This window comes from Furipterus horrens, unplaced genomic scaffold (assembly GCF_987537825.1).
Source record: "Furipterus horrens unplaced genomic scaffold, mFurHor1.1.pri manual_scaffold_7, whole genome shotgun sequence".
NCBI lineage: Eukaryota > Metazoa > Chordata > Mammalia > Chiroptera > Furipteridae > Furipterus > Furipterus horrens.
Window position 1 is genome coordinate 134,554,115 of NW_028327177.1, and position 20,465 is coordinate 134,574,579.

Consider the following 20,465-nt stretch of genomic DNA (forward strand, 5'->3'; position numbering starts at 1 on the left):
GTGCTGAGGTGAACACTTTCGTTCTTCAGTCTTTATTTAGAATAATCCTCCTCTTTTGAGTAAGACTCTTTGTGGACGGTTACTGCAGATCTAACATAAGCATCCTTTCAGAGTTCTCAGGGTCAGGTGTCAAGTCTTCCAGGAGCATTGCCCTCTGCTCCTCGGGTACCTATGTCATGACTCACCCAAGAGAGGCTGGCGGCTGCCCCTGACAGAAGAGAAGCCCCACAGCCTTGCTGTAGAAGAGGCTGCCCACTAACCTGTCACCCAATGGCTGCCTGGGGCCCCAGGGAGCAGTTTTCAGTGAGGAGCTTCAGGGTAGCTAATGGGAAATGAATGGGCCATTTTTGTAATTGGCAAGTGCCCTGTGACGCCAGCTCTCTCCGTAGGGGACAGCCCTCACATGGCCTCGCTGAAGCCTGGGGCTGCTCAGGGCTCAGCTGTCACCCTGGAGCCCAGCTCTCTCCGTAGGGGACAGCCCTCACATGGCCTCGCTGAAGCCTGGGGCTGCTCAGGGCTCAGCTGTCACCCTGGAGCCCAGCTCTCTCCGTAGGGGACAGCCCTCACATGGCCTCGCTGAAGCCTGGGGCTGCTCAGGGCTCAGCTGTCACCCTGGAGCCCCTGCCTTGTCCACCCTGGAACCCAAGGCTGCTGTGGACCTGGACTGGCCACTGAGTGCCCGAATATCGGGCTCAGCTCCTGTCCCCGCGGAGACACTGAGAGCCCCGCCTCTCTTCTCAGGGGCTGATGGAGGCTCGTCCTTTCGGCTCTTGCAGGCCACCTACTACATGACGCAGCAGAACTTCTCGGGGGCCCTAGAGGTGGTAAACCAGGTCACGGTCATCTCAGGGAACTTCCTGCCCGCCTGGGTCCTGAAGATGAAGCTGCTCTTGGCTCGGCAGGACTGGGAGCAGGCGGTTGAAACAGGACACAGGTGAGGGGCAAACGGTGACCGTGCCACTAACTTGTTCCCGTCGTGCAAGGTGGGGAGATGGGAGATACTGTGTGTTTGGTGGAACAAGACAAAAGTAAAACTTGTCCCTAGAGGAGTTGTGAGTATTGATAGGATCTTATCAGGAGGAGAAGGAGAGGGCGGACTGATGTAAACTAAACACCAACCTGTCGTGGCAGGAACCAGCATCTGTGGCCTACAGTGGACAAATCAAGAAATAGCATGTCGCTGTGGCCGGGTTGGTCAGCTGGTGGGAGCGTCAACACACACACACACACACACACGCACACACACGCACACTGCACCCCTCTGCCCCATGCGCCAAGGTTGTGGGTTTGATCCATGGCTGGGTAGCTTAGTTGGTGGGAGCATCAACACACACACACACACACACACACACACACAAACACTGCACCCCTCTGCCCCATCCGCCAAGGTTGTGGGTTTGATCCACAGTCGGTAGGAGCACATACAAGAAGCAACCAATAAATACATAAATAGGTGGAACAACACAACTCTCTCTCCCCGCCCCTTCTCTCTGAAATCAATTTTAAAAAAAAGAAAAAGAAATAGACATCTCACAAAGTATAAGCATATTGTTTGGAGGAGAGATGGAGGGAACAACCTAAAGAACCCAAAGCAGCAAGAGTCAGGGTGAAAAGCAGTCACCTCTGAGGAATAGGGGAAAGGGGACTAGGGACTACTGAATTATTTAATTTTTTAAAACTATGAGTATAATTTACTTTAATAAAAACTTCAAGGGAAAAAGGTCACTGGTGACTGAGAGAAGACACGAGGCTAGGCACATCAGCAAGACAGCAGAGATGGCAGGAGTTCCTGGGACTGAGGAAGCCGGGCGCCAGGCGCAGGTTGATCCTGAAGCATTTTCATTGTGACGAGAAATGCAAACCGCTTCGGGGGAGGATGTCTGATGGAAGTCTTTTCGAGGATGGAATTTTCTAGATAACTGAAGCTCATCTCTTTAATGCTTTAACTCTTTTTATCAAGTAATTCTAAAATGAATGGTATTAATTTTCTCCCTCAAAAGAGTTCACGGACTAATTTTTTTCTGAATAACCAAGTGATAATATGCAGCCTCGTTCTGAAGAACACAAAACACAAACAAACCTCTTCCCTCCCTGTGGAGGGATGATCATTCCTCTGGAGATAACTGGAATTTCAGGCTCAGAGAGAGAGGCGATGGCAGGAAATTGAAAGTGATCCCACTCTGCTAAGCCCCACGGATACAGTGACTCTGTGGGCCCTCTTGTCTCTCTCTCTGTCGACACCTGGCCAGTGTCCTTGGCAGGAGCTAGGTCAAGAGCTTGCTTTGGATCCTTGGACCTGGGCCAGAAGGATGTCTAGAAGCACCTGGCTGAATGCCACAACCATGGATGTATGCAGTCACCTCGCCTGGGCCCCACTACCCCCCAATAGGGACACAGTGTTTGCTGCCATCAGGCTGAGCCTAACACCTGACACCTTTCTTCACAGAAGTGTTCCCAGCTACTGGTGTTCACGGAATTCTCCCACTTTTAAATCTCTGCTGGTTCTAGGTGTGTTTGTCTTGTCATCCCTAATCTTATTTACTTTCTCCCTTCTCTCTTACTTTTCTTCGTCAGTATTAAAGTAATTTGTCTCTTTTATTAGTCTTATGGAGGAACCAGCTTTGAATTTTGTTGATTCCATTATATCTTTGTTTTCTAATTTATTAATTTCTGCTCTGTATTATTCCTGCCAGTGACTTCCTTTGGAGTTATTCTGTTGTTGTTTTCTAACTCTTGAGTTGAATCTCTGGCTCATCCACTCTCACATTCTTTTAGAATATAAGCATTTCATTCTATGGCTGGCTCTTGACGTACCATTTTAGCAGTAGATACACATTTTTATGTGTAGTATTTTTATTGTCCTTTGGTTCTAAGAACTTTCTGATATCCGTTCCAGTTCTTTAGTCCGTAAGTCATTTAAAAGCTTTTTTTTTTTTTTTAAATTTCTAAATGTATGAGGATCACAGAACCTTCACAATCATTGTAAGTGGTTAGAACCGCTTGAATGTGAGCTGTGCCTAATCACGTCAGAATTTTTGCGTTATTTAGAGTAACCCTCTATTAAACAGAAGGCCATTCCCTGACCAGACTGGAAAAGAGGAAGTTTTCTATAAAGGAACAGAATATTGAAAAAGCCCCTAACGTGATCAGAAACTGCATGTTCACAATGACACATGATGGAAACCAAGAAGCCCTTTCCGCCTATAGCTACACACACTTCTCTGCCCCCCCCACCAGACCCCGGTTTCATGGTCATGTCTGTGTTAGTTGGAATAGAAATAGGCTTATGTCACAAAGACATCGCCAAATATATGACTTAAGTAACATGAAAGGTTGTTTCCCTCTTAGGGAAGAGTTTGGGTGCTGGTCCAGGGCTGGGGTTAGCTTAACCCTGTAGGGTTCCAAGCCCCTTCTGTCTTGCTGCTCCACCATCCCCAGGATGTTGCTCCCATGGTCCACACTCCAGCCAGCAGGAAGGAGGAAAGAAGAAATGGAAGGCATGCTCAAAGGACCCATTGGATATCACACTGGGCACTTTCACATATATCCTATTGGCCAGAACTTAATCACATGGCCATGCCTAAGCTGCAAAGGGAGGCTGGGAAGTATAGTTTTATTCTGAGTAACCATGTACACCACCAGTTTGGGGGTTCTGTTATTAAAAGAAGGGGAGAATGGGACTTCCAGCCAAGATGGAGGCCTAGACAGACACGCTGCATCTCCCTCCACAACTAAGAAGGAATAAAACCACCTTAAAACTAGAGACAACCAGAAGTTCCAGAAAACCAAGCTGCATGGAAGTCCAACAAACAAAGATATAAAGAAGAAATACTCACCCAGACAGGTAGGAGTGGCGGAGAGGACAGTGTGGTGGTGGCAGCAGTGGCAGCAGCGGCAGGCCTGCAGAAAGCAGTTACACATTTTAGAAAGTCAGGAGGGACACCTGGTGTTGTATTCCCAGCTCCTCACCAGACCACGCAGCTCACGGTCCCAGCACCGGGGAAAATCAAGCCTCATTGCTTCTGACTGTGCAGACCAGTGGGAGTTGGGGCAGAGGCAGAAACTGCAGGTCTCTCAGCAGAGTCCACTTGTTTAAAGGGCCCCCACGGTCCTAGAATGTCCGCAGACCCAGTGCCAGCGCAACAGCTAGAGGGGCACCAGTCCCATACGGAAGTGGGAGAAGTGCCTAGAAAAGGGGTGAATGCTGGGCAAGTGGCATTGTTCCCTCTCGGACGCCTCCCCCACATCGTCGGCAGCCGTCCGTCTCGAGAGACGATGGTGTAGCTTCTTAAGAGTCTATCTGCACCGCCGAGAATGGTTGTGCAGTCCGACTCGGGAGTGACACGGTATCTGTCTCCTCCCGTGTTGAATCGACATCTTGCGATGACGCTGGAGTGTCCTCTCCAGTGAAACTGAAGCTACAGAGCCTGGGCAGGGTGATATGGAGGGTCTGCTGTTGCCCATGCAGCAGACCCCCCCCCTCTTCGCAGCTGAAGTGTCCAAGGGAAAGACGGAGTCAATACAGCTTGGCTTCAGGTGCGCCGCAGGAGTTGCCGGTGTTGACTACAACGTCAAACCGCCTTAGGGACTCCGGCTCCGGATTTTCTGTCGGGGTTTACTCCCTTAGCCTTTCCCCTGAAGAGGTATGCCGCAAGGCAGCGGAGGTTTTTTGGAGTCAGAGTTTTCCTTCCCCACATACAGCGCCACAATGTGGTGAAATGGGTCACCCTGTACTGACGAATCCCTAAGGCTCCACCCCTTAAACATAACAGGAGTAACAGCTCTACCTAAGACACAGAGGCAAACAAACACAGGAGCCTGTGAAGATGACGAGACCACTTCTGGCCAAGATGGAGGCCTAGACTGACACACTCTGTCTCCCTCCACAACTAAGAAGGAATACAGCTACCACAAAACCAGAAGTTCTAGAAAATAAAGCTACATGGAAGTCCAACATATGAAGTTATAAAGACGTGGTGCTCGTCCAGACGGGTAGGAGGGGCGAAGCCGGGGCGGAGAGGTCAAGCTGTGCTGGCGGCAGCAACTGCAGAGATGGCAGCGGAACGGCGGTAAGCACAGACACCCATATTTAAGGGGAGGCGAGAAGCACCTGGGGAGCACCCCTGGCTGCAGACCAGACCCGTCAGCTCGCAATTCCAACGCCGGGGAAGGCAGACCCCCCATTGCCTCTGGCTGTGAGGGCCAGAGGGCGTGGGGACGGAGGAGGAAGCTCCTGCTCTCAGCGGAGAGTAAATGGGAGGAATCCATCTTCGACCCCTGCCCCCACAGAAAATGCCACAGCGTGGTGAGATGGGTCACCCAGTTGTGACAGCCCCGCCCAGGAAGCAAAGGTAAACACAAAACTGTCAGGAAGGCACAGATCATGATAGAGATCCCGGTGATATAGCTGACCAGACAGCAAATATCTAATCTAATGAAGCAGCAGATAGGAAATCTTTCTGAGGCACAGTTCAGAGCTTTGGTTATACAAATGCTTACAGACCTAACAGCAGATCTTAAACAAGACAGGGAAGGAATGAAGGCTAGTTCTGCTGAAATGAACAAAAACACATATGAAACTAGTAGTGAGGGAAAGAAAACCAGAAATCAAATCAACAAATTGGAACATAGGGAAGGAACAAACAGCCAACCAGTGCAGAAAAAGGAAATGAAAAGTGAGGAAAATGAGGAGAGGCTAAGAAACTTATCGGACAGCTATAAGCGGGCCAACATCCAAATCATAGGGTTGCCAGAAGGTGAAGAAGAAGATCTAGATATTGAAAAATTATGTGAAAAAATAATGAAGCAGAACTTCCCTAACTTGGGGAAGGATATAGACTTACAGGTCCAGGAAGCACAGAGAGTTCCAAAAAAACTGGACCCAGGGAGAACCACACCAAGACACATTATAATCAGAACATCAAAAATTAAGGATAAAGAGAGAATCTTAAAAGCAGCAAGAGAGAAGAAAAGAATCATGTACAAAGGGGTCCCAATTAGACTATCAGCTGACTTCTCAAGGGAGACCCTGCAGGCAAGAAGGGACTGGCAAGAAATATTCAAAGTAATGAAAAGCAAAAACCTACAACCACGATTACTCTATCCAACGAAGCTGTCGTTCAGAATAGAAGGGCAGAAAAAGTGCTTCCAGGACAAAGTAAAACTGAAGGAGTTCATCAGATCCAAACCACTGTTATATGAGATGTTAAAGGGACTTGTTTAGGAGAAAGAGGATCAAAACTGTGAACATTGAAATGAAAACTGTATCCCAACAACCAACAACAGAAGCTAGGGAATCAAAACAAAGGCAAACTAAGTAGGCAACAAAAGTGGGAAAAAAATTATAGATATGGGGAACATATTGGGGGGAAGTCAGCGGAGAGGGGGAAGAGAGGAAAGGGAGGGAGATGGTACAGGAATTAAGCATAGTAGGAGGGCGTGGAGTAGACAGGAAGATGCTGAGAAGAACTATATGCACAACCAATGGGCATGGACTAAGGTGGGGGACAACCGGAGGGAGGGGGGTCACTGGGTGGAGGAGAACAAAGGGAAAAGAAATTGGGACAACTGTAACAGCATAATCAATAAAGCATATCTTTTTTAAAAAGGGAGAATGGATATTGGAAGACAATTAGAAGTTTCTGCCACCACGTCATCCTAGCCTTGCCTGGGAATATTCTCGATTCACGTGACTCTTCTTCCTATTTCAGAATCCTACAAAAAGATGAAAGAAATATTGATGCCTGCCAAATTCTAGCTGTGCATGAGCTTGCAAGAGAAGGAAACATAACCACAGTAAGTTCTTTCAAGACTCAGAAGCTGAGCCTTGAAACAAACATAGCACCTCCATCCCCAAGGCTTTGGAGCACGCTCCCTGGATCCCCCTTCCCCCTGCCCACAGGAGTTCAGCTCTGGTTTGGTCTTTGGGCAATACAGTTCCAAAGGCAGGCAGCGAGGTTGACTTTGGTTCTGCCCCATACTCCCTGTGTATCTCCACCTAGATAAGCCCTACGCTCCTCATTTGTAAAAAGGAGATAATGCCACACACTTTGTTAAGGTTGCGACAGGACTAAGTGAGGTGACAAGTGAGAGAACTTGAAACAGTGCCTGGTAGACTGTAATACCTTGATCTATGTTAACCCACAGAAGTCCTGGTTGTATTTCAGATTTCAGGAAATGCCTCTTTTTTTTTTTAAATTTTTTTTTTAGGGAATGGTTGGAATCGCACAGATACGGACCAGACACAGCCTGGCCCCACACTTGCACCTGTGCCCTGTAGTTTTCCAAAGAAATCCAAATATCCCTCAAATGTAGTCAGAAATGCCTCGAATTCTTAATGAAAACCTCAATGCCCAGACAGGTTCTTATTTTCAAAAAGAGTTTGCGTTTTCAGCCAAAACCTTGCCTTTTGAGTAAATGCGTTGCCTTTGTGGAGAATGTGGTGAAGCAAGAGTCTCTAAGAGGTCATGGCAGGGAGAGGAAGCTTCTGGTTCCTCTTGCACGGCCCTCAGATTGTGGATTTTGCGGGGTGGCATGAGGTGGAGGGGACAGTCTATTCTTGGGAGGAACCCTTGGAAAGGGACCAAGCACTGTCCCAGGGTAGAAACAAGAAGACAGGCCTGTCCTCCGCTCCCTGAGACCCCAGAGCCATGGGCAAGACCTCGTGAGGCCTGGCCTGAGGGTTAGCTTCACGGTCAGAGTTAGCATGGAATGCCCCTCCTTGCCCCCACCTCAAACCCTGACATCTGCCCCTCGCCCCAGGCCAAGCTGCCCAGTTCTAATCTCACTTGAACTTACTGAGCAGAGTGGGCCCATCCCGTCAGGGTTTCTCTTTGGCTCTTCTTTGCAGCTGAGAACCCCCTACTCCTGGGGAGGGAGTGGGCAGAGGGTCAGTGGGAAAGTACACAGGCATTGGGGTCAGTCACCTAGTTGTCTAGATGATCTCAGGGAAATTCCCTAACCCTTCTGAACCCTACAACTGCTGGACTGGAAAATTTGGATGGTCCAGTTCAAATTTTGGAGGGTTGGGAGGGTTCGCTGGAATGGCAGAGAGACTCCCGTGTGGTGACTTGTCCCAATGGAGCAGGAGCTCGGGGCCAGGGACCCCTCTTGCTCCCAGGCCAGCCCAGGGGGTCTGCTGCTGGCCTGGTGGGCTGCAGTGTAGGCACAGTAACAGCTGGGTCCTGGCTCTGCCTGGGTGGGTCTGAAGGATGGCTTCTCTCCACTGATTCAAGGGGCAGCATCAGCTCTTACTCTTGGGTGAACAGTGCTTCTGACAGCTCCATCTACAGGTCTCCGAAACCATGCCAATGCCTGGGCCCACCAAGTCCAGTTAAATCTGGACTTCTGGGGTGGCACCCAGCGATAGGTATTCTTATGTTTTCCCAGCTGATGGTAATGTGCAGCCAGGGTTGAGAACCTCTGCCCAGCTCCCATTTGACATATGGCCTCTGACATTGTCTGTTTTGTCCCTGCAGGCTGCCGATCACGTTCAAAATCTGATTAAGGCCTTAGAGACAAGAGAACCCCAAAATCCAAGCCTCCATCTTAAAAAAATTCTTGTGGTTGGCAGACTGGTAAGAAGACTCTCCTGGTTTCTGCACTCCTGCTTCTTGCTGTGTTCCTTGTTGGGGGGGAGGGGGGGACAGGGAAGTATAGCCCCTCTGGAAGCTCCCTGTGTACCCCGCCTCTCCTCTCTCTGGCTCAAACTTGGCCTCTCAAGCTGGTGACCTACACCCCTCGGCCCTACCTGCCTCTAGCCAACCTGTATCGTGTGGGCTCCGCATCCTTGGCCCAGGTGCCCCTCAGATATGTTGAGATCACGGGGATGAGATCTGGCAGCACTTTTAGAGTGGGAGGCACCTTCTTGGCTGTTGTACAGTGGAGCCATGCCCAGCTCTGACCTCAGGGGACTGGGCACCCAACTCCCATATTCTTTCTGTGGAAGTGACCGGGGAAGGCTTGTCAGCTTCGGAGGCCTCCCTGACATCAGGCAAGGTGCAGACAGCCCAGGCCGCCAAACAGCCTGATTCTGTCAGACTCTTCAGCCCCAAAGCAAGATTTACTAAAAGGACTTGCCGTAAGAACACGGGTAGCACCTGGGCCTCAGAGACCAGAACTGTGGGGTCAAATGCCACTGGGAGACCATCTGTGCCCCCACGTCTGTGTCTGATTCCCTCTGTCTTGTTCTCCACACATGACGGGGAACATGGCTGCTCACAGCCTTTAGGGCCACTTCTGATTCAACGGGACACAAAGCATTCTCTCACCAAGCCTCAACATCTGACAAACCTCGCAGGGACCCGCTGGACCAATTACAGTGGCCAGATGGGATGGGTCCCTGTGACTGGAGGCAGGTTCTACAGACCCAGCTGCCTGGACATAGGATGCCCCTTAGGCTCTCCTGAGCCCTCTACCCCAGGCCTGTCAAATTGTCCCCCAGTTCTGATGTTGACTTGTTCAGATGGGCTGGACTGACCAGTCTCCCCACCCCCACGTGTCTGTTCCTTGCAGTGTGGGAGGCACCAGGTGATTGTACAGCTAGTGTGTAACTTCATCCGATGCACCTTCATGGCCACACGCTCCTGCGCCCACATGGCCATAGAGCTGGGCTACCTCTTCATCCTGCAGGACCAAGTGAAAGAGGCAACTGTGTGGTACTCGGAGGCCATGAAACTGGACAAGAACAGCGTGGCCGGCTTGACAGGTCTTTGCAGGCTGGGCAGAGTGGGGGGTGGGAGGGCAGGTGTTGGGAACCAACCAGGGTGGCCTTCCTGGGTCCAAAAGAGAGCTGTGGGGAAGCATTGTCGCCAGAGGGTTGTGAGTTTGGGGGTGCATTGTATGACAGGGTGCCTTTCCATGAATCTACAAGCATAGATGTGAGAGGCACAGGAATTCTCAAAAGTATGTTCAGAGTGCCTCTGAACTACATCAGACCTCCGATGTCCACACTCAGCCCTGCCTCTTCTCAGGCCCCACAAGGCCAGTGTTGGAGGCATCGTCCCAGCACACCCCGCCCCAAAACCTCTGGCCTCACCTCTGTAGACCCTCCCTTCACAGGCCCCTGAGCTGAAAGGCCACCAGAATGAGTAGTTCTGAGAGTTTTACTTCCCTGTCTATCCAGATGCTTCCCCCCTTTATGTAAATATGAAATGAATTTTTCAGAGCCCAGTTTTCATTTTACACATTTTTTAAAAGACCTCCAAAGATCTATGGTCTCTGGGGAAGTCAAACGAACAGTGTTTAGTTTGGGTTGAAGAAGCCGTACCGCCTGGTGGCTGAGGTGGGCCCGCTTCTTGCCCTGGCTCTGAGGAGCTGTGTCGTTTGGGGCATGTCTCTTCTCTACTCCAGGCTCCTCATCTGTGCCACACAATTGTCAGAGTGGTCGGTTTTCACTTCTGGTTCAACATGTCAGGCTGAGCCTCCTCTTCATCCCCAGATCCCATGAAAATAATGGAAGGCATTTTAAAAAAGATAAATGCAGCCATAGAAATAGGAAAACGTATTGTTGGTAGACCAGGAACTTGGAGAACTTCACATTTCTAGCACATATAAAACAAATGGCATCAAATGCATGGACACTCCAGGCAAGTCTGGACGCCAAGGAGCCAGCATGGGCAGAGATGGCTCAGCTGGAGACTGAGTAGACCGGCTTTCCCCAGGGAGCTCCAGGAAAAACAAAAATTGAAGACATAAGCTCAGGGTCACCAGAGGCAGGGAGCAAAATATGCCTGCCGTGGGGCAGCCGGTGAGATGACGGGAGGACCATTGGCGACCGGAGGTGGAATCCAGGAGGCCCTGCAGAAGGCAGAGCAGGGCCCCCCGGTGACTTCCCACCACCACAGGGCCGTGAAGGACAAAAAGACTGCTTGGCACACAGGCAAAATCCCCTAAAACATTCCTCCACCAGGCTGAGTCCTTTCCCGTTTCCTCCCTCCAGGGAGAGCCCCAGCTGGTCAGCCAGAAGGGAACTCCACGGGACAGTCCCATGCACGCCGACCCAGGCCAGGCCCACTCGTGTGCATCCTGGAATCAGCATGTTACCTGGCCTGTCTGAGGAAATCAGTAACCTTAGCAACTGGGGAAATCTGCCCAGCAGCCAGTACTCATTCGTCTAGTCCTTTTGTAAATCTCCTAGCTGTTTGAATGAGGGGCTGAGCACAGCAGAGGAAGCCAGGGCCCTCGAGGAGCAAAGTTAAGTCCAGATGCTGAAAAGACTTTCCCCCACAAAACACCTCCAGAGTTGGCTGGCTCCAGAGGCTATTATATCAGTAAGTAGAGAGCATGCTACTGTGAAAAAAAGAACAACAGCGTGCTGCTTGAAAATTAAAAAAGTGATTGCAAAGCAAAAAATTCCACAGATGAGCCAAATAGTGGGATGGATATAACAGAAAACCAAGGTGGTCATTAGGGAGACATTTGGGAATCAATACACCAAACTGGCCAAGAAACATCTTTCAAAGAAGAATAGTGGAAACAGAAGGGATTTGTCCTCCCCAATTCAAAACGTATCACAAAACAACAGTAGCTGAGTCAGCCTGAGGCCAGTGCTGGAACAAACAGATAGACAAAATGGGGCAGAAACAGGTCTTATGATAAGGACGACATTTCAAACCAATCGTTTCAAGAACTCATGGTTGGATACTGGCTGTCCATTAAGAAAAAAACTAAAGGAAACTCTCCATCTCACCCCATACTCAAAAATAAATTCCAAATGAGTTAAGTATTTAAACATAAAAATTAAATTGAACTTGGATTCCCTGGGGAGTTCTAAGCATAACCACAAACTCAGAAGCTATAAAGGAAAATATTTTACTGATTTGTCAATGTAAAAATTTAAAACTGAGGGGTGGCAAAACGCACTGCAAAATAGTTAAAAGGTAAATGGCAAAGTAGTAGAAAATATTTGCTACAAAGAGTTCATAATATACGAAGAGAAATAAAACCACCCCAAAAGGAAAACAGGCAAAAGGTGTGACCAGGAAACTCACAGTAGAAAAAGCCATTAAGTAGATGAAAAGGTGGTTCAGTCTTCCTAATAGTAAAATAAAAATGTGAATTAAAACAAGTTAGGATCCACTTTTTTAGACTGGCAAAGAGCAAAGGATGTCTGCGAGATGGTGAGGAAAGGCTTCTTTCAATTTCTTGGCAGTGATGTTAATTCAGATATCTTTGGAGGACAGGCTGGCCGTATCTCACAGTAGTTTAGATATACATGTGCTTTGGCCCATCCACTCAACTTCAGGAATTGGAACACACACAAAGCGTTCACCGTGGCATGGCCACACTTAATCACTGAACCCGAGCTAAATGTGAGACGAGGTGTCCTTCCGCGGGGCTACAGTGAAGTAAGTGGTTACAACCACAGTGGAATATTATGTCTCCATTAAAGAGAATAGGGTAGATTTGTATGAACTGATGGGAAAACCTGTGTGTACATTAATAAGCCCATTTGTTACTGGTGGTCACCTCCGGAGACAGACACGGTTCAAGCCAGAACAGGAGCTAGGGATGTTTTTCCCCATCGCCTTGGGATTTGAATTCTTTACCATGAGCCTGTGTCGCTCTTTATGAAGACGTTGGGAAAAGGCCCCCTCCCCGGAGACCCTTCCTTCCGCTGTCTCACCAGCTCCTTGGCCTGCTGGCCCACTGCCAGTGCTTCAGGGCTGGCTGCTCATCATTTTCTGTTGCTCGCCCAGGCATCATCTGGTGCCAGATCTTAGAGGGCCGCCTGGAGGAGGCTGAGCACCAGCTGGAATTCCTGAAGGAGGTGCAGCAGTCCCTGGGGAAGTCTGAGGTCAGTGTCCCCTGCCCTCCTCCCACCCCCAGTCTCTGGTAGACAGCAGCCAAGATGGTCTGGACCTCTGCTTCACCCTTGACTACCGATGTGCCCACTGGCATTGGTTCCGAGACCTGGGCCTGCCCCACACCCCCTCACAGGTGCTGGTTTTCCTCCAAGCCCTCCTGGCTGCCAGGAAGCGCAAGGGGGAGCAGGAGGTGACAGCCCTCCTGAGGGAGGCGGCGGAGCTGCACTTCTCCGGCTTACAGGGCCTCCCGCTGGGCTCCGCGTACTTGGAGAAGCTGGACCCCCTCTTCCTGGTCTGCATCGCCAAGGAGTACCTGTTCTTCTGCCCCAAGCAGGTGAGATGAGGGTGTATCTTCATGGCAGGGGGCAGGATACAAGTTGAGACAGAGGCAGGGACCTCCCCTCGCCAGTCACCAGGCAGTTGGGGAGCCCCGTTCTTTTCAAACTTGCACACGCAGCAGGCACATCACCCAGGGGGCTGTTCCACGGGAGGTACTGACTTGGTAGAAGGCCCACATCCGGACCAAGCCCCCAGGTGATGCCTGTGCTGCTGGCCCAGGGACCTCCCTTGGAGGAGCAGGTTTCCGGCCCATGCCCCAGCCCTTATCCTGGAGAACAACTGGGCTCCCTTTTTCCAGAAGTCTTCTAAGAAGTATACTAGTCTTTACTTGTTGGTCCTGCTTTCCCAGCCAGTCGAGATTCCGTGTGGGCAAGGATCCTATCTGCCACGCCTCATATACCCTCATGCCTTGTAATGAGTCATTCCGCAAATGTTTGCTGAATGCACAGCCATGTGCCAGACCCTGTGCTGGGTACTCGGGACACGGCACGGATGAAACAAAGTCCCCGTGCTCTAGAGCTTACGCTCTTGCACTAGCGAGTACAGAGTGGATGGTAAATATGTGTGAGTAAAGTTCCCTCCCTGGGAGTTCTTTCTGAGAGCTGCAGGAGTCTCTCTCGGAATGGGGCAAAGCACACAGCCACACCCCCATGTTCCTGCAGCCCCGGTCACCAGGCCAGATCGTGTGTCCGCTTCTTAAACAAGTCGCTGCGATCTTGACTCCTGTAGTGAAAGCAGCACCAGCTCTGATTGACCCCCTATATGTGATGGCTCAGGTCAAGTATCTCTCAGGTGAGCCCGTGGGTCCTGGTGGCCAGGTGGGGACATCTGTTCATGTATTCGGACACCTGGTGGGACTTCTGCCCCTGAGTTAGTGTCCACGGACTCCCTGCTTGGGATACTTTACACACACACACACACATACACACTCTCTCCATCACACTCACATATACTCACACTAACACACACACTAACACACTCACAGTCACATACGCTCACACTCACACTCACCAGGCCTGCCCATTCCTTCCAGCCTCCAACCCCCAGAAACCTTCCTGACATCCCTCACCAGCAGGGGTCTCTCCCACCCAGGCCTGTGCTGATCGCTCGGCCTGGGTCAGCTCCCAGTCGCTGAACTTCCATGCCCAGGCACTGCTCAGAGGCCAGGGCGCAGCAGCAGCCACAAGGCAGAAAGTCCCTCGTGAAGTTTGCATTCCAGTCAAGATAAACAGCTGAGCACATCGTATTGCTTGTCAGGAGAAGGCTACAGCAGGGCAGGGGGTGACAGGGTTGCAGTTTTCAGCAGGTGGTCAGGAAGGCCTCATGGGGAGGTGAGTCTTTCAGAGCCTCTGGGTGGCCAGAGTGGCTTCCTTCTGCCACCTCCAGGCCCAGGTCCTAGAGAGAGAGGGACAGAGGGAGAGAGCCCTTGTGGGTGCCCTCTTGTCCTCTCTCCCTGTGGCCTTTCCCCTGTCTGCCTGAAAGCCACGCTGACCTCTGTCGTCCAGGGGCTTCCGAAGGCTCTGGGTTGCCATGGCGTTTCTGTCCCTGGCGCTGCGTCACGTGGGCTGAGGTCCGCTGAGGGCTTCCCTGTCTATCCTCAGCCCTCCCAGTGCTCATCTGGGTACCAGGTTCACCCACGGCTTCAAGGTGAGAGCAGGGCACTCCCTTGAGGGTGCTGGCAGCTGCCGGCAGGTGTAAGGCCAAAGCAAGGTCTCCAGCTGCTTGCGTTACCATGGTGACATCTTCATGTTTCTGCAGCACACAGGGAAGGAGCAGGGCGTTCGGGACCTAGGAGCAGATGCTCCCCACCCACCAGATTATGTAGTGCAGGGCCCTGGCTGCTGAGGAAGGAGGGCTGTCCTCCCAGCTCCCTGCGCCCCACCCCTAGGATGCCACTGCCACGGCCAGGGGCCAGCCTGGCTGCAGGGAGGCCTCTCCGCTCCACGGTGCCAGGGCATTCTGAGCTCTGCGTCAGGAGCTGGAGGCCCTGGATTTAGATGCTGACTTTGTCCCTTCCAAGCTCCATGACTTATATCACTGGAGTCCCAGTCTCACATCTAAAAAACGAGGATAATAGCCCTGACCAGTGTGGCTCAGTTTGTTGGGTGTCGACTCACAAAGCAAAAAGTCGCTGGTTTGATTCCTGGTTAGGGCACATGCCTGGGTTTCAAGTTTGGCTCCCAGCTGGGACATGTATGAGAGGCAACAGATTGATGTTTCTCTCACACATGGATGTTTCTCTCCTTTTCTCTCTCCCTCCCTTCCCCTCTCTCTAAAAATAAATAAATAAAATCTTTTTAAAAAGAAATCATCTTTCTTTTCTTTAAAGATTTTATTTATTTTTAGAGAGAAGAGAAAGAGAGGGAGAGACACATCAATGTGTGGTTGCCTCTTGCGTACCCCAAACTGGTAGCCTGGCCTGCAATCCAGGTATGTGCCCTGACTGGGAATTGAACTGGCAACCCTTTGGTTCGCAGGCTGGCACTCAATCCACTGAGCTACACCAGGGCCAATAAATACAATCTTTAAAAAAATAAAAAAAACAAGGATAATAGTACCAACCTTGCAGGGCTGGGCGAACATTAAACCAGCCTTTCTAAAGTGTTTTCTTTGTATCGGGCATTGAGCAGGTGCTTCATAAGTTGTGGCAATTATACTTGCCATTATTAAGCCCTGGCTGGTTTGGCTCAGTGGATTGAGCGTCGGCCTGCGAGCTAAGTGTCGCTGGTTCGATCTTCCAGTCAGGGCACATCAGAGAAGGAAAACTCTGACTCCAAAAAACCTCCGCTGCCTTGCGGCATACCTCTTCAGGGGAAAGGCTAAGGGAGTAAACCCCGACAGAAAATCCGGAGCCGGAGTCCCTAAGGCGGTTTGACGTTGTAGTCAACACCGGCAACTCCTGCGGCGCACCTGAAGCCAAGCTGTATTGACTCCGTCTTTCCCTTGGACCCTTCAGCTGCGAAGAGAGGGGGGGTCTGCTGCATGGGCAACAGCAGACCCTCCATATCACCCTGCCCAGGCTCTGTAGCTTCAGCTTCACTGGAGAGGACACTCCAGCGTCATCGCAAGATGTCGATTCAACACGGGAGGAGACAGATACCGTGTCACTCCCGAGTCGGACTGCACAGCCATTCTCGGCGGTGCAGATAGACACTTAAGAAGCTACACCATCGTCTCTCGAGACGGATGGCTGCCGACGACGACGACGACTTGCCATTATTATTAGGTTTTGTTCTGCTCTTAGGTTTGGGAATCAAGACTTAAGTGTCCTGCCCTGGCCGATGTGGCTCAGTGGATTGAGCACTGGCCTGTGAACTGAAAGGTCATGGGCTCAATTCCCCGTCAGGGCACATTCCTTGGGCTGGGGGCCAGGTCCCCGGTTGGGGGCGTGAGAGAGGCAGCTGATCAATAGTTCTCTCCCTCTCTTTCTCCTTCCCTTCCCCTCTCTCTAAAAATAAAAAAATTTTTTTAAAAAGACTTAAGTGTCCTGGGAGCTTTGAGATGGAACAGTGGGGTGACGTAGCTGCCTCCCTGGGGTTACAGAGGAAAGGAGGTTCACACTGAGGTTCGAGTTCCCTGGCTTTGCCATGGTCAAGGCAAAAACAGTGTAGTTCTCGTTTTAGGAGGCGCCCTCTGAGCGAAGCAGAACAGAACTGGGTAAAATGCCCAACTTGGGTACTTCTGGGTAACAGGACACATGACATTCGTTCTGCCTTTACACATTGGGTCCCTGGAGTCCCCAAGGCTCCCTGCATGCAGAGGCTTGTGTCATTTCTAGGAGAGCTGGAGAATGCCCAGAGCATCCTGCAACGCTGCCTGGAGTTGGACCCCACCTCCGCGGACGCCCACCTCCTCATGTCCCAGATCCATCTGGCTCAGGGCAACTTCGCCATGTGCTCCCACTGCTTAGAGCTGGGCGTCAGCCACAATTTCCAGGTGGGGGTCCTCTGTGTCCCGTCCCCCACTCAGCGTCCCCAAGCCCAGCTCGCTGTTGTCCCACTTGCCTTGGGAGCGTAGCCCCGGGAGCTACGGGCATCCCTCAGATGCTTCTGCTGACCCAGAGGTGGGGTGGGCTCTGTGGGCTCCTGTGGCTCTGTCCACTCTGGGGGCTATGAGCAGCAGCGGTGACCTGGAGCCCCCCCTCTGCTGTGCTCATCCAGGTCCGAGACCACCCCCTCTACCACTTCATCAAGGCCAGGGCCCTCAACAAGTCTGGGGACTATCCAGAAGCCATAAAGACACTGAAAATGATCGTAAAATTACCAACTCTGAAGATGGAAGAAGGCAGGAAGCTCCGCAGGCCCTCCGTGCAGCCCAGTGAGCGGGTGTCCATCTTACTGGAACTGGCAGACGCGCTTCGGATGAATGGGGAGCTGGTAAGAAAGGCCGGGCTCCTTCCCCTTGGGGCTAGGGCACATCCCAAGGGCCCAGGGCAGGCCTGCATACCAGGCCTTTTGATTCTGGCTGATTACTTACTTTGGCTATTATATAAGCCTTTATTCATTTGAGAGCCTATCTTTCTTCTGCCTAAAAGGCTTCAGTGGCTCCCAGCACCCGCAAGATCAAGTCCAAACCTGACTGGGACCCACCTGACCTGTCCCCTGCCTACGTCACCATTCCTGCTGGGATCAGGGAGGTGGGGCACACGGGCCCGTCAGGTCCATTACCGGTGGTGGTGCAGATCGGGCGATGCATACCTTCCAGTGGGTGCCAGTCACACCGTAGTCTTTACAACTGTGTCCCCATGGAGTTTTGCAGGGTGTGTACAACCTGTATGAGGCAGCCCTGGGACCTTGGAAGGTCTGGCAGGCACAAGGCCGGGGGCAGGGGACCTGGGCTCGGCATGCTCCCTTGGCCTCACTGGCCTCACCCACTCGCCTGCTCACCAGGAAGGGGGTGGTCAGCACAGCTCCAGGACCGTCTCCATGTACTGGGACATCCTGCCTCCCCCTGCGGTGATCCTGGCATAACCAAGGAATCAGCCCACGAGGTCTTTCTCCTTCAAGTCAAAATTTGCCTTCTGGGCAAAGATGGAAATGTGAAAGAACTGTTTACGGTACTTCCCTCCCTTAAATCTGCCAAAAGAAACAAAAGAATTAAAAGTAGAGAGGGAATCTCCATCGAAACAGCTGTCTCTAAGAATAGTTGACAGTCAGTCATCCGTTCAGCTATTGGCAGAGGACCTGCTTTATGCCAGGCACTGTATGGGGCTGGGGATAAGCCAGAACAGGCCACAGGACCCCCGTCCTTTCAGAAGTTACCATGGGTGACAGAGAGAAAGCAGGGTGCAGTGGTGGGGGTCCTGAGGTTCCAGCATTTGCTTGAAACTTTCTAAACTGGGGATGTGGCCAAGCCACAGGAAAAGCAGGGACATTCCGGGAGGAACCCTCTTCCAGCCCATAGAAGGGCACGGCTGCTGAACAAGAACTCCCTTCTGAAATGCCCGTGGTTTTCTCTGGCCCAGACGTCTTCATCAGGGAAGTTGGCCAGAGGAAATGAAGGAGGGAAGTAACCTGGTATCAGTTTCCTGACTTGCTCAGCCAGGGTAACAGATCTGTGAGCCGTGGCCTTCACTGTGAGGCAGCGGATTCCATTCCCAACCCTAGCTTCTCACAAAGGCTGTCCCCAAAGGGAGAAAGCTAAGCGGGGAGGTGCTATCAGGGCAGCTGTGCTAGGGCACTCTCCCTCCCCAGTCCAGTTCGTGAGAAGAGGGCAAAGTTAAAGGGAGCCATTCCCGTTAGTGATCAGAAGGGGTCCAACATGGATGCATTTCTAGGTCGTGGAAGGAAGAAGGAAGGAAAGAAAGAAGGAAGAAACGAAAGGAAGGAAAGATAAAACAGACAAAAGACAAGATTATACTTTAGGAGAAAGTGCTATAGAAACTAGAACTACTTTTTTCAAAAATACTTTTCTGCACTCAATGAAAAGAAAAGAACATGGAGTCTTGTAAAAGGAGCTCAGAGCAGAACACAAGAGATCAAGAAAGTCATCCTAATAAAACAGGGAGGCTGAAAAGTCAGCTGGCAGAGTTAACGAAAGTCACCGCAGTAAACAATGATACCATTACAAAAGTATCATTTCATGCCGGACCTCTCTGACTGGAGCAAAGGGTTGAGAAAACCAGGAAAGTGATTGAAGTGGTATGAGAGAATGATGAATAAGCAAGACAGATGACAGATCGCCAATAAAGGCATAATCAATGTTCCTGCGGCAGAGAGCCCCAGCACAACGCAGGAAGCACTCAAGACATCACAGAAGAACAATTCCTTTAGGGAAGACATGATCACAACTCCGAGAGGCCCTCTGGACTGGAGAAATAGCAGTAAAATATTAAGGCCAGGAAATATCCTAACGAAGTTATGGAAATTAAGGTTGAACAATGTAAATGAAGGTTCCTACATGTATCTCAGTAGAGGAAAAACAATCAACTTGGCCACAGACTTACTCAATAGTACTAAATTCAGAAAGACAATAGAACAATATTTACAAAGTGTAGAGGAGAAAAAGATGTGCCCCCAAATGTCTTTCATGTATAAAAACAATAAAGACCACTCTAAAAATAGACTAACTCAAGGATTATGGTGTTAAACTTTCCTGAAAAATCTACTTGTAGATACACAGGCAACCAAAACATGAAATAAAGTGAAATTTTTATGAGTGGGAAAAAATTGAGGTAGAAGAGGACAGAATTAAGTCCATTTAAACATAGAACAAATTTAAATAAATCTAAATATAATTACATTAAAAGAGCTACAGTTTTGACTCTAAGCCAGTACAACTGCTAAATTCTTGAAATAAAAGTTATTAAAATCAAAATGACAGTAATATCCCATTAAAAGATCCAGGGAGAGAGACGAAAAGGGAGGTGGTGGGGGTACATAAAACATGCTTATTTTCCATCTCTGTAGAGGAGAGTAGAAAGTAATTAGCTTACACAAAATATTTCTTGATAGAAAGATCATTAGTAGAATGAAAAAGAGACTTTTTTCACCACAGTAATCAAAGTTAGGAAGAAAAGCAAGCAAGGCCAAATGTCAAAGGCAGAGATGAAGCAAACCACAAGCAGCATATAAAAATGGAAACAAAATAAATTCACAAAAAGCCTAAGAACACATATCTGTGATAATACAATGATAAGTGAAATAAATGTACCTATTAAATGAAAAAGACACCCTGGTTTAAACCATGGAACCCCCACTTGCCTCTACTCCAAAAACCAAAGCCCCAGAATAAAAGTTAAACATTGGTACAAACATACCAGGCAAACAAAAGAAAGCAGCAGTTGAGGAAGAAGTACCAGGAGGGCTGAATGCAAGGCCA

General features: G+C 50.2%; 1 protein-coding gene across 2 annotated transcripts in view; it reads left to right on the top strand.

Annotated features, from left to right (window-relative positions):
• TTC21A (tetratricopeptide repeat domain 21A) overlaps positions 1-20,465 on the top strand; it is a 34,694-nt gene that overhangs the window by 5,639 nt on the left and 8,590 nt on the right. Inside the window, exons 6-14 of one of the 2 annotated variants that reach the window (XM_090284526.1) lie at positions 777-934; positions 6,711-6,795; positions 8,478-8,576; positions 9,514-9,706; positions 12,699-12,796; positions 12,940-13,140; positions 13,808-13,937; positions 16,924-17,081; positions 17,306-17,521. In XM_090284526.1, the coding sequence (XP_090140652.1) occupies positions 777-934; positions 6,711-6,795; positions 8,478-8,576; positions 9,514-9,706; positions 12,699-12,796; positions 12,940-13,140; positions 13,808-13,937; positions 16,924-17,081; positions 17,306-17,521 (1,338 nt within the window). Of the gene's footprint in view, positions 1-776; positions 935-6,710; positions 6,818-8,475; positions 8,577-9,513; positions 9,707-12,698; positions 12,797-12,939; positions 13,141-13,807; positions 13,938-16,923; positions 17,082-17,305; positions 17,522-20,465 lie in introns of both variants that reach the window. The other variant, XM_090284527.1, reaches the window with a different exon arrangement.